Below are 12916 nucleotides of genomic sequence, written 5' to 3' on the forward strand. Positions count from 1 at the left end.
CCCTCGCCCACCTCCCAAGCCACACTTGCTCAGCCCCCGCACCTGTCTGAGGAAAAGGCCCCATTTCTCTGAGCTCCGACCTTTCTTGAGCTTTCCAGGCAGGTCCCTTTTCACTGCAACAGTTTTTATACTCACTTGGCAGAGAAACATGGGGCGCGTGGCGATGAGACCAGCCACAGCTGGGAGACACCAACCACACATTGGGAGCCTTACGCAGGCCCGCTGCAAGAACACACCGTTGGTGGAGGCTTGGGAAAGCGGGTGTGTGGCGAGGCATGGGGTGAAGCGAGTCTCCTGGGAAGCCTTGTCCTGTGTTCTCAGGACCCACACATTCCCACCACAACATGCACCGAGCAACCAGGATAAACCAGAGGCCGTGGAGGACAGAGAGTGAGGAAGTGGCCCCTCCCTTGGAGAACTCACACTCCGTGAGGTGGATCAGCTAACCGTTGTAGAACAGCTGTGTTAGAGAGAAAGCTGGATGTGCACCACAACGGAGGCTTGTGCCTAGTGCCCTGTTGGGGACTTGGGTGAGGAGAGTTGGGGAAGGCTTCATGGAGGAGGTGGCATTTCAGCGGGTCTTAGATGTTTCACTAAGTACATAGGAGAGAGAGGGCACACCCAGCAGAGGGAACAGGCTATGCAAAGGCACAGAGGTGCAGAGGTACATATGGGGCAGAGCTGTTGAAGGGGCAATCCTGGGAAGTCCCTTGGTTTTACAGGTGTGAAACTTACCCCGAGCTGTGGGCTCTCCTGATGTCTGGGTGAACCTAAGGCATAGGAGGGGCCAGGGCAGGGGTCCCTCTCTCCTCCCTCTTGCTGACCCCCTTGGGGGTGTGCCTTGTCCTTCCCCTTGCAGGCTGGCCGGCAGCTCAGCCTGCTGAAAGGGAAACAGAAGTGGCTCTTCCCAGTTTCCTGCAGCTTCTTCTTTGTGCTCTCTGTGCTCATGACTGGCTGCTTCCTGTGGCAGTATTACCTCCCCAAGCTGAAGACCGGTGAGTGCAGGAACACCCTTGAGTTTCCCCCACCCCCGGAGGTCCCCGTGGGCTTTGAGCCGCCACTCCTGATCTGAGACAGGAGGGAGGACCATTCTGACTCCAGCTCTCACTGACTGTGCATCTTCGGGCCAGTCATGTGATCCCTCTGCGCCTCGATGCCCTTCTGTAGTAACTGAGGATCCAATACCACTGGTGGTCCCTTAAGCCATCGACTCCAGGGGTAAAACTCAGGGTCCCCCCAAAAGTGCAAACAGTGCTTCCCTTGCTCTTCCTTGGGCCCCCAAGGTGGGATTTCCAGGCCCTACCTCCCTTTAAAGGCACTGCCCCAGCTATATATAAGACCCCGGGAGGAACATGTCCATGTGTCCATGGACAGCAGCAGCCATTTCTTGGTCTCTCCACCCTGGGCTGGTCAAGGCTCAGCAAATGAACCACCACTGCTGGTAATGCCAGGCTCATGCCCTAGGGCCAGCCCTCCCAGCTGGCACAACCTCACCACAAGATACCAGCCATGGGCAGCCAGGGGCAAAGGGCAGAGCATGTCCAGGAGGAGACAGCACAGTCCTACGCTCACTGCCTGCTGCTTGGCCTTCGAGACACCAATCAGGCCACAGGCGCCTGTTGGTAGCCCTTCCCTCTTCGCATGACGAGCCTCCTCCCTCCATGTGGTCAGCAGACTTAGACAAGTTCCAGCTCTGTGGGGCAGGCTCAGCCACATCTCTACCGTCCCCCTTTCTCCAGTTCTGATTATATATTTGGGTGGAGAAGTGGACTCAGGACCCCACTTAGGCTTCAGGCTTAAGCCACCAGGAACAACTCATTTCATCCCCAGAACTGTGCATCCGGGCATTAGGGTTTGAGTCCCATCCTACTTTTGTCCAGGTGTGTGGCTTTCTTGGAAACGCAGGGGGAAGGTGTGGACCTTGGCAGGGCAGGATTCAGGCTGTGAGACCATCACAACGGCCTCCAGACCTCCCTGCATCCTCTAAGGACAGCGTGGGGTGGTAAGGGTATGAGAACCCCCCAAGAGTACAAGAACCACTCTTCTCTAAACCTTCCACTGCCTCCTGCGATCACCCAGAAGTGAGAGAAGACCCAGTGGGCAATGGCCCCTAGACTACTAACCTGATCTCTGTCCTCCACTCACCATGTGATGTTCCCTCCAGGTTCCTTGGGACCAGAGGTGACTTCTGCCCCCGTGAGGATGTGTCCCCAGCACCCTGAGCCTGTGCCCCTGGCCCACCCCCTCCCCGTGTTGAAGGAGGCCCTGAAAAAGGTCAGTGATGAGCCAGGAGAGAACTGGCTGTGTGGGCTAGGCCCGGTTGATGAAGGGGAGGGCATATCCTCTGAGCTGGTAGTGGCATTCATTCATTCATTCAACATATAATTCTTTTTTTTTTTAATTAATTAATTTATTTGGCTGCACTGGGTCTTAGTTGTGGCACACGGGATCTTCGCTGTAGCATGCATGTGGGATCTTTAGTTGCAGCATGTGGGATCTAGTTCCCTGACCAGTGATCGAACCCAGGCCCCCTGCATTGGGAGTGCAGAGTCTTAGCCACTGGACCACCAGGCATGCCCTCCAACATATAATTCTTGAGCACTTACTCTGCGCTACACACCAGGGATATGGCAGGAGAAGATACTGTCCTGCTCTAAAGAAGCTACTAGTCTTGGAACAGTCAAGATAGTAAATATTTATAACACAGGGGTAAGAGTGAGGATAGAGAAAGTTTAGGGTACATGGTGACACAAAGGAACTGGACTTGGGGTCAGGGAAGGCTTCTGGAGGAAGTGGTGTCTAAACTGAGAGGTGAACAAGGAGTAGATACCCAGAGGATATGTGTGTGTATAATGAGGGAGCTTGGGGGTGTGAAAGATGTGCTTTAGATAGAGGGAACAGCATGTGCAAAGGCCCAGAGACAGCAGGGTCAGTACGAGGCATATACAGAGAGGAAATTCAGTCTGGTGGGGCCATAAGTGGGGGTGGAGAAAGATGAGATGGGAGAGGATCACAGAGGCCATTGAAAGATGATTAAAGACCCCACAACACAACTTTTACCATTGCAGAATGGCTTAACACTAGAGGGGGCTGTCAGCCAGCTCTTGTCTGTGCCATTCTGCCATTCAGACCCTACCCACTTGGGTCACTCACCTTAGGAGACACACAGATCAGAAGTGTATGTGCAGCAGCCTGGTGGTGGTGGTGGGAGATGGTTTGAAACTTCATCCGAGGAACAGCTGAAGGGAAGGAGGGTGATGTGTCCACGTAAGAGCAGGCGTGGGCCAGTGCAGAGAGACACAATCACTGCCTGCAAATACACAAAAAGCTTTTGTGAAGGAGAGAGAGCAAAAGCATGCTATTTGGCTCCCAGGGGTCAGAGTAATTAAAAAAAAGTAAAGCAACAATAATAACCATAGCAGCCTTCTAGTGAGCACCTGGTACATGCCACGCACTGTGCTATCTTCTCTTTGTTACCACCTCGTGAATCCCTAGCTAAAGAGGAGGAAACTGAGGCTCAGAGAGGCAAAATTAGTGCAGGGGTGGAAATTACAGGTAGACTGAGCTCAATTCAGGGAATGTAAAATCTCTTGGCAAGGAGGTGCTGGAGTTAGCATAGGGTTTTAATCCTGATTCCACTAGCCATTAACCACCGGGGCAAGTCACTTCATATCTCAAATTTTCTCACCTGTAAAAGGGGGAGAAATCAGCAATGACTTATGAGGATTAAGTGAGACAATGTATGAAAATCATTTTATACTGTGTCTGGCATGTTGTAAATGTCCAGTAAATGTTAGCTGTTAATCACCATCATTATATACTACATAACTGAAAATAATGAGGTATTTTCAATAAATGTTCAAAGACAGTGTTAGGGGCGCTCTATAAATACTGAATTCTCCAACACTAGGGGGTCAGACTCAGCCTGTTGGAGGTTTTTTAGGGCATCAGACACAGGTTTGATTAGATCAGGGGTTTTAACCCCTCCCTCCTCTTACGTATTTCCAAGGAAATGTTTCTTTGAACAAAGGTCTTATGAGGAAAACTTACATACAAAACAGTTTCCAGGGGATCTGCTCTGATTGCAGCTGGGTGGGGTCCCTACCCCATGGGACACGGTCTGAGAACCCGAGGTCTGGAGGCTCACTGGGCTCCCTTCCAGCCACTAGGGGGAGAGAATGGAGGGGAGTCAGGCAGGGGGTGCTGTGTACAAGGTGTGGTATGTGAATGGCACGGTGTACAGAACCACATGGGGCCTGTGGGTGGGGAGAGGGGTCTGTCTCTGCACCTGTACTCTGAGGCACCCGCTCTTCTCTTCCAAGGTGGACAGGATCCTGCGGCAGGCACTGTCTGCCCCAGGCCTGGCTGCTATGTCTGCAGTTGTCATCCACGACGACACTGTGCTCTGGACCGGGAACTTCGGGAGGAAGAATGGTTCAGACCCGGCTTCTGGGCCCCCCAATGAGTACACCATGTACCGGTCAGCTGGGGGACCACCAGGGTCTTGTGGAGGGGGCGAAGGGTGGTAGGACAAGGGGGACTTAGGAGGTAGGGGGACTCAAGAGAATCATGACTGGGGGTCTTAGCTGCCAGGGCCCTTTATTAAGTCTTGGCAATTTTATAGATGAGGAGACTGAGGTCCAGAGAGGACCAGTGAGTGCCTAACATCACACCACAGTGGTAACAAGTCAGGAAGGAATCCCTTCTGGAGAGCCCTTATCCTAATGCCTCCCAAACTAGAAAAGGCTCCCTTATGTCCCACCCCACACCCCTTCCACGTGACACTAAAGAACCGCAACCAGTTCCTGGGCCCTCGACCTGGGTCTCTGCCATTTGGCAGCAGTGGCCCAGATGGAAGCAACTTGGGACAATCTGCTGCACACCCAGAGTCTCCCCTCCTGGGTGCTGCCTGTAGGATCCTCAAAGCTCACAGTGCCAAGTGAACACATTTGCTCCCTGAGATGCTGTGAGGATTGCAGGGCTTCCATTCACACTGCACCTGCTATGTGCCAGGCACAGGGCAACAACTATATTTGTTATCACTTATTGAGCACTTACTACCTTCCAGGTGTGTTGCCAAGCACTTTGCAAGCACAATCTTGTTCGATCCTTTCTACAACCCATAAAACAGACAATGAAACTGAATCTCAGAAAGGTCTAGCACTTGCCCAAGGCAACTCAGCTGGTGAGAGGCAGAGATAGGATCCCAACCCAGGTCTGTCCCAGAGAGGGAAGTGCCTGGTGAAGGGCCTGGCATGGGGGAGGTGCTCGAGAGTGTCCATCTGGCCCAGCCCCACTTCCCCTGGTAAGTTCTCAAGCATCCCAAAGGCATTCTACAGAGGCTGGTGGATTTCTGTCTGAGATGCTGAATAAGGGTGGACTCAATGCTTTCCTAATTATACTAGAAAGTTGGAGGCTGGGGGTGCAGGGTGGAGGTGGGTTGTGAAGCCAACAGGTTGCCCTCTGCACCCTTGTGCCCCCCACATTGTCCAGGATCTCCAGCATCTCCAAGATCTTTCCCGTGCTGATGCTGTATCGCCTGTGGGAGGAGGGCATCGTGGCCTCTCTAGATGACCCTCTGGAGCGGTACGCCAGCACCTTCACCATTAACAACCCACTGGGCATGGCATCAGCGCCCGAACAAAAGAGCCTGATGGATGGTCTGGAGGAGGTGGGCCCAGCCCCAAGGCCTTCACCCGTCACCCTCCGAAGGATGGCCAGCCAGCTCTCAGGTGAGTGGCTCTGAACTTAATGTAGCTCAGACCAAACCATTTCAGGTAGGGGAACAAAGGAGCAGGTTCTCACCCAGCCAGGCTGGGTCCACTCTCTGCTCTGCTTCCTGAACTGGCCATAGCTCCCTCTCATCCTTCCTGGGTGGTGGGTCAGGGGTAGAAAGATTGGGTGAGTTAAAAGCTGAGGTGGGGCTTCCCTGGTGGTGCAGTGGTTGAGAGTCCGCCTGCCGATTCAGGGGACATGGGTTTGTGCCCCGGTCCGGGAAGATCCCACATGCCGCGGAGCGGCTGGGCCCGTGAGCCGTGGCCGCTGAGCCTGCGCGTTCGTTCGGAGCCTGTGCTCCGCAACGGGAGAGGCCACAACAGTGAGAGGCCCGCGTACCGCAAAAAAAAAAAAAAAAAAAAAAATGCTGAGGTAAAACCTGGGAATTTAGGTCAAGTGGACAAACTGTTGGAAGGTCAAAAGCAAGCTGACAGGTCAAGATCTGCTTATTAGATCAAGAACAAGTCAACAAGTGAATATTTGTTGACAATTCTACAAATTATATATTTTATATATAATTTGAATATAATATATATTCTACAATTATACGTTAATTTCCCTTACTATATAAACCATCACAAAGGCCAAGAACCCAACAGGAAAATGGGTAAAGGATAGGAATGGAACAGAGTTCACAGAAGAGGAATATAAATGGCTCTTAAGAATATTACAAAAGATGCTCAACCTCATTCATAACAAAATAAATGCAAATTAAATCTCCTGAGAGACATTTTCCTCTTATCAGATTGGTAAAGGCCATAATGGTGGGTGTACTGAGTTGGTGGAGTTATGGTGAAATAGGCCCTCTTATACATCTGTGGTGGAAATTTAAATTGGTGCAACTTGGGACTTCCCTGGCGGTCCAGTGGCTAAGACGCTGCGCTTCCACTGCAGGGGGCACAGGTTTGATCCCTGGTAGGGGAACTAGGATCCCACGTGCTGTGCTGCACGGCCAAAATAAAGAAAAAAAAATTGGTGCAACCTGTGTGGAGGGCAATTGGTAATACCTGTCACAAAAATGTATATATCCTTTGACTCAGAAATTACACTTTTAGGAAATTCTCTTACAGATGTATTCACACATGTGCGGTATGAGGTATGTACACAGTTATTCACTACAGCACTGTTTGTGATAGTGAAAAAAAAAGATTGAAACAACCTAAATATAAATAGGGGAGTAACTAAATAAACTATGACACAGTTATACAATCAGATACTACTGTAGCCCTAAAGAAATGGGTAATAACGTTCCTTGTGTACTGAGAGGCACATACAATCTTAAGTGGGTAGAAAAGCTCATAAGAGCACATATTGTAGCTACCATATGGATAAATAATACATACACATATAATGTATATATGCATATGAATGTATATGTATAATCCATTTGTAATGTATCTGTTATATAACATATGTATTTATATACACATATATTACGTGTGTGTGTATATATATTAAAATGTGTATCACATATTTTTGGAAGGGAAAGGGATTGAATCACTGGGCTGCCTCCAGGGAGGGGAACTTTGTGGCCGCGGAGAAGAGTGGGAGGAAAATTTTTCATTGTATACCCTTTGGTGTCTTTGGACTTTTGAATCATGTAAATGAATTACTTATTAAAAACAAATTATATAATAATAATGATGATAATAAAAGATGTGCTAACAAGCCAAGATGAAATCTACATGGTGGAAGGGCAAGGGCAGGCTGGGATACTGGAAGACAAAGCCAGTGAACAGGAATTGGGCAGGAACGGGTGGGAGGGGGGCTGTGCTGCATGGTGACTGACCCAGCCAAGGAGGAGAAGGCAGGCACCAGCTGCACCACCCCAAAATGCCTTCTATTGTTCATATTTGCAGTCACCAACCCATCAACGCTAGATGGTAGGAATCCACCATAAGTGCCTACTATTTCATCATTTTACAAAGTGAGTCCAGGCCTGAGGTCTCAGTCTGTGGACATGGCTGGTTAGCACTCCCATTAGCAGATGGTGAACCTGAGGCTTTGCCAGATAAGGGAACCTCCTGAAGTCATCCAGGCAGGACAGGATCAGAGCCTTGGGGGAGGGTGGCCTAGTGGCTAAGGGCATGAGCACTGAAATTAATTCCAGCTGTGTGATCTTGGGTAAGTCACATAACCTCTCTGAGCCTTGTTTTACTCCTCTGTAAAAGGACTGGTTCATGCTATTTTGCTGTATTAAATGTGCTAATGAATGTCAAGCACTTAGCAGAGTACCTGGCACACAGCAGGTACTTGTCAACGTAGCTCTGGTTATTACAGCCAAGGGTAGACCTAGGTTTATGGAGGCCTGATGTAGATATAATTTGGGGGTCCTCTTTAAAAATACAATATTATAAATTCAAACTTGGATACAAGCCTTGGAAGGGGTCATACAGGTGAGAGGCTCTGAGGCTTTTGCTCCATGAGCCTCCTATTAAATACACTCCTGTTTATAACCTGACCCCAGGGCTCCCTCTAGGGGTACACTGTGGATTCTTCTTCATCTGTACCCAAGGGACCCAGCACAGGGGTCTTGTGGTTGTGGTCAGTTTAAAAACACCCTACACGGGCTTCCCTGGTGGCGCAGTGGTTAAGAATCCGCTTGCCAGTGCAGGGGACACAGATTCGAGCCCTGGTCCGGGAAGATCCCACATGCTGCGAAGCAACTAAGCCCACGAGTCACAACTACTGAGCCCACGAGTCACAACTACTGAGCCCACATGCCACAACTACTGAGCCTGTGCACCGAGAGCCCATGCTCTGCAACAAGAGGAAGCCACCACCATGAGAAGCCCACGACCGCAACGAAGAGTAGCCCCTGCTCGCCACAACTAGAGAAAGCCTGCATGCAGCAACGAAGACCCAATGCAGCCAAAAATAAATAAAAATAAATTAAGAAAAATGCAATCCCCCCCAAACAAACAAAAAAGCCCACCCTACGTGTCCCAAAGCCCACCAATTGAGCATACAGCTGCCTGAATGACTCTGTTATACGTTCCCAGTAATTTTTTTAAAATAAATTTATTTATTTATTTTTGGCTGTGTTGGGTCTTCGTTTCTGTGCGAGGGCTTTCTCTAGTTGCGGAGAGTGGGGGCCACTCTTCATCGTGGTGCGCGGGGCTCTCACTGTCACGGCCTCTCTTGTTGCGGAGCACAGGCTCCAGACACGCAGGCTCAGTAGTTGTGGCTCACGGGCTTAGTTGCTCTGCGGCATGTGGGATCTTCCCGGACCAGGGCTCGAACCCGTGTCCCCTGCATTGGCAGGCAGACTTTCAACCACTGCACCACCAGGGAAACCCCCCAGTATCTTTTATGATTGACCTTCACCCTAATCTAGAGCTTTCTCCCATTCTTGGAGCTTTTCATCCATTCTTAGCTAAGTTTTGTAACACCTCACAGGGAAACCACTGCAGGTGCTTCAGCCCACTTCAAGGTGAGCAAGTAGAGGCTCAGAGAGGTAAAGCATATGGTTTGGGCCACACAGCAAGAAGTGTTAGAGTCAGAATTTAAACCCAGGACTTGGGACTCCATCTCCCAGCTGCTCAAGCCAAGAGCCTGGAGTTAGTTATCCCTGATTTCTCTCACTCCCACACCCTCCACATCCCCTCCAGTAGCAAATTCTGTTGGCTCCATTATCAAAATATGTCCAGAATCCAACCACTCCTCACTCATCCAATCCACCAGCATTTAGACATGGATTTTTGCAAGTCTCCTTACAGGCTTCCCGGTGTCTGCCATTGCCCCCCAAAGTCTGTTTTCACATAGCAGCCAGAGCAACCCTGATATATGTCAGATCACATCGCTCCTCTGCTCAAAGCCCTACAGCGGTCCCATCCCAATCAGAGCAAAGGCCAAGTCCTTGCAGTGGCCTACAGCACCCTACAGGATCTGGTGCCTGCACGCCAGTATCTCTCACCTGCAAAGTCTCCCCTTTTCTCAGTCCTTGCCAGCCACACCGGCTCTTTCCTGCTGATCCTCAAACAGGCCAACAGATTCCTGCCTCAGGGCCTTTGCACCTGCTCTTTCCTCTGCTTGAGACATTCTTTCCTCACAGAGCTATGTGGCTCTCTCCCTCACCTCCTCGAGTTCTCACCTGCTCAAGGGTCACCTACCCTGTGAGGCCTTCCTCTGACCACTCTGTATAAAATAACAATCCCTCCTTTCATACATGGAATTATTTCCCTCCACAGCATGCATATTTATTTGCTTCTTGTCTGTCTCCTCTGCTAGAATGCAGACTCCACACGGGCAGGGACTTTGTTTTGTTCGCTACTGAATCCCAGTACGCAGAACAGTCTTTGGCACGAAAGAGATGCTTGAACGCTATTGTTGAGGGAATGGGTGGGAAGAATTCTAATCCTGTGACCCTGTCAATACTAGTCACATCCAATGAACAGGACATTCCAAGTGGCCGGAGCAGCCAGTTCCACGAAACCTATTGGGGCAGTGACCTCAAGAATTTTATGGAATCAAATATCTATGGTTGATGATAACAATTATTTTTTGAGCAATTACTATGACCAGGAACCATGCTAAGCATTTGATTTCACCAAATCCTCACACCAGCCATATGACATAGCAATTATTTCCCTCATGTTACAGATGAGGGGACTCTGGCTCAGAGAGGTTAAATGGCTTGCCCAATGAAACACAGGCAGGATTAGAGTCTATGCCAGAGCTTTTTTTTTTAAAGGTGATTTTGTTGTTATCTCTCAACTCATAGAAGGTAGGGGAGGGGGTACAGCCAGGGGCCCATCATCCCACCATCAGCTGACCCAGCAGGTCTGACCACTGCTCCTCCCTAGGGCTGCCCCGAAGGCTCCGTTCCACTTCGCTGCTGTGGAGGGGCAGCACCCAGGAGGCCCTGAACCTGCTCAAGGATGATGTGCTGGTGGCAGACCCAGGAACCAGGTAAGGAGTGAGCCCTGATGCCCTACCAATGTTAGGAACCTCACAAGGTGACATACCCCTCCTGCGAGAGAACCTATGTCACCTCATCCTAGGTGGTCAGAGCCAGGAAAGACCTCGCAGATCACTGATGACAACCCCTGTTCCACAGCTGGGGGGACTGAGGACCATAGAGGGATGGCAGAGCAAGGCAGCAGGGAGCTGGGCCCAGATCCAGTCCTGTTTGAATCTCATGTTTTTCCCATTAATCAACTCAACATTTATTGAGCACTTAATCTGTGCTTGGAATATGTTAAACTGAGATATAGCAGCAAACGAATCCAACCAGGTCCCTCCTCGTGGAGTTTGCATTCTTCTGAGTGAACAGTGAACGTTCTTATCAGTGAACAGATAAACAAGATAAATACAGACTTTGCCAAGTGCTGGAAATAAATGGGATGCTGATGAGATAGGGAGTGGATAGCTGGTGTAGCCAGCCACTGAACAGAGAAGACATCAGAAACTCTGATGGCTTTGCAGACAGTCTGAGCAGGTGGGAAGGGTTTATTTAGGGCCTGGAGATGTCCATCCGAGGCTGCATCCTAGCTTCCACCCCTCCTCTTCCAGATGCCATTACAGCACGCTGGCCTTCTCGCTTCTGGCCCATGTCCTGGCAGCCCACACCGCCCAGGGTGACTACCAGCACTGGATCTTGGAGAACGTGCTGGAACCGCTGGGGATGGAAGACACAGGCTTCGATCTGACACCTCCTGTGCGTGCCCGCTTGGCAGCTGGCTTTTATGGCAGCGGGCGGCCGGCGCCGCTGTACGATCTCGGCTGGTACCGCCCGTCGGGCCAGATGTACTCCACCACCGCTGACCTGGCCAAGCTGGCCATGGTGCTCCTGGGCAGCAGGCCCCAGCGGCTTCTGCGGCCAGACGCGGCTAAGACACTACTGGCGCCGCTGCTGGCCTGCCCGGGCGCCTACTTCGCCAACGAGACTGGCACACCGTGGGAGTTCCATGCGCAGCGGGGCTACCGCGTGGTGCGCAAGGACGGTGACCTGGACGGCTACGCCGCCACCTTCTCCCTGGTGCCGCCGCTGCGCCTGAGCCTCGTGCTGCTCCTGGCCGGGCCGAGGCCGCCAGGGCCTGACCTGGTGGCTCAGGTCTACGATGTGCTTCTGCCGGCTATGGAGAGCGCCCTTCGTGAGGCCGCGCTCAGCCCGGCTCCGCCGCCCAGCGCACGACCCTTCGCTGGCTACTTCACTTTTGCCAATTTGACTTTCTACGAAGTGCGCGCCGGGCCGGCGGGCGAGCTGCGCCTGCGCCAGTTCGGGCCCCGCGTGGAGGCGCTGGTGCCCCCGGCGTTCCGCACGTTGGCGCTGCGCCACCTGCGCGGCCGCGTCTTCCAGCTGTATGTGGCCCGCGAGTTTCCGTGCGCACTGCCACTGGGTGACTCCTGGCTGTCCCTCGAGGCCCAGCACGGGCAGCTCGTCAACTTCTATCCCTTGGACCACCACGGGCTTTCCCCCGGCTTCGACGTGCCAGGCCTCAACACGTACCGGGTGATGCGGCTGTCTCACAAGCCAGTATTCAAGACCCAGTGACCCCTGTTCAGAGCCTCCCCTTCTCTCGCCTGGCAGCTTTCCATCTTAGTTCTGCAAGGTAAGGCTGCAGGGATGTCTATTAAAGAACTAAGGAGTTGGCAAAGTGGGATAGGGCCGTGCTACTCAAAGTGTGGTCTGTGAACCACAGCCGGTGGTGAACTGTTTGTTATCCATGGGAGAGGAAGAGTTTACAGAAATTTAGTGAGCATTTAGAAACTTTAATAGCGAATTGACAGAGTACTTTTATGTCTGTTGAATCTAAGAATATGGTCTAGCATTGTGTCTTTTAAAAATCAACCTTATATGTATGGAAACACAAAAGACCCCAAATAGCCAAAGCAATCTTGAGAAAGAAAAATGGACCTGGAGGCATCAGGCTCCCTGACTTCAGACTATACTACAAAGCTACAGTAATTAAGACAGTATGGTACTGGCACAAAAACAGAAATATAGATCAATGGAACAGGATAGAAAGCCCAGAGATAAACCCATGCACATATGGTCACCTTATTTTTGATAAAGGAGGCAAGAATATACAATGGAGAAAAGACAGCCTCTTCAATGAGTGGTGCTGGGAAAACTGGACAGCTACATGTAAAAGAATGAAATTAGAACAATCCCTTACACCATACACAAAAATAAACT

General features: G+C 50.9%; 1 protein-coding gene across 1 annotated transcript; it reads left to right on the plus strand.

Annotated features, from left to right (window-relative positions):
- Nucleotides 1–2187: 2187 nt before the first annotated feature.
- LACTBL1 (lactamase beta like 1) lies at nt 2188–12274 on the plus strand. The gene is made up of 5 exons (XM_022551703.3): nt 2188–2274; nt 4323–4480; nt 5494–5732; nt 10581–10686; nt 11290–12274. The coding sequence occupies exons 1-5, from the start codon at nt 2203–2205 to the stop codon at nt 12269–12271; spliced, it is 1557 nt and encodes a 518-aa protein (XP_022407411.3). The 5' UTR covers nt 2188–2202; the 3' UTR covers nt 12272–12274.
- The last annotated feature ends 642 nt before the right edge of the window (nt 12275–12916 follow it).

This window comes from Delphinapterus leucas, chromosome 1 (assembly GCF_059928025.1).
Source record: "Delphinapterus leucas isolate spDelLeu-1000000601 "Yukka" chromosome 1, BTC_Dleu_Yukka2, whole genome shotgun sequence".
Lineage (NCBI taxonomy): Eukaryota > Metazoa > Chordata > Mammalia > Artiodactyla > Monodontidae > Delphinapterus > Delphinapterus leucas.

What these genes read in the sequence shown, in the direction of transcription:
- LACTBL1 (XM_022551703.3), top strand. Translation starts at nt 2,203, where the DNA reads ATGTGTCCCCAGCACCCTGAGCCTGTGCCCCTGGCCCACCCCCTCCCC. An exon ending in AATGAGTACACCATGTACCG is followed by an intron (nt 4,481 to 5,493) that starts GTCAGCTGGGGG and finishes CACATTGTCCAG; the next exon opens with GATCTCCAGCATCTCCAAGA. An exon ending in GATGGCCAGCCAGCTCTCAG is followed by an intron (nt 5,733 to 10,580) that starts GTGAGTGGCTCT and finishes GCTCCTCCCTAG; the next exon opens with GGCTGCCCCGAAGGCTCCGT.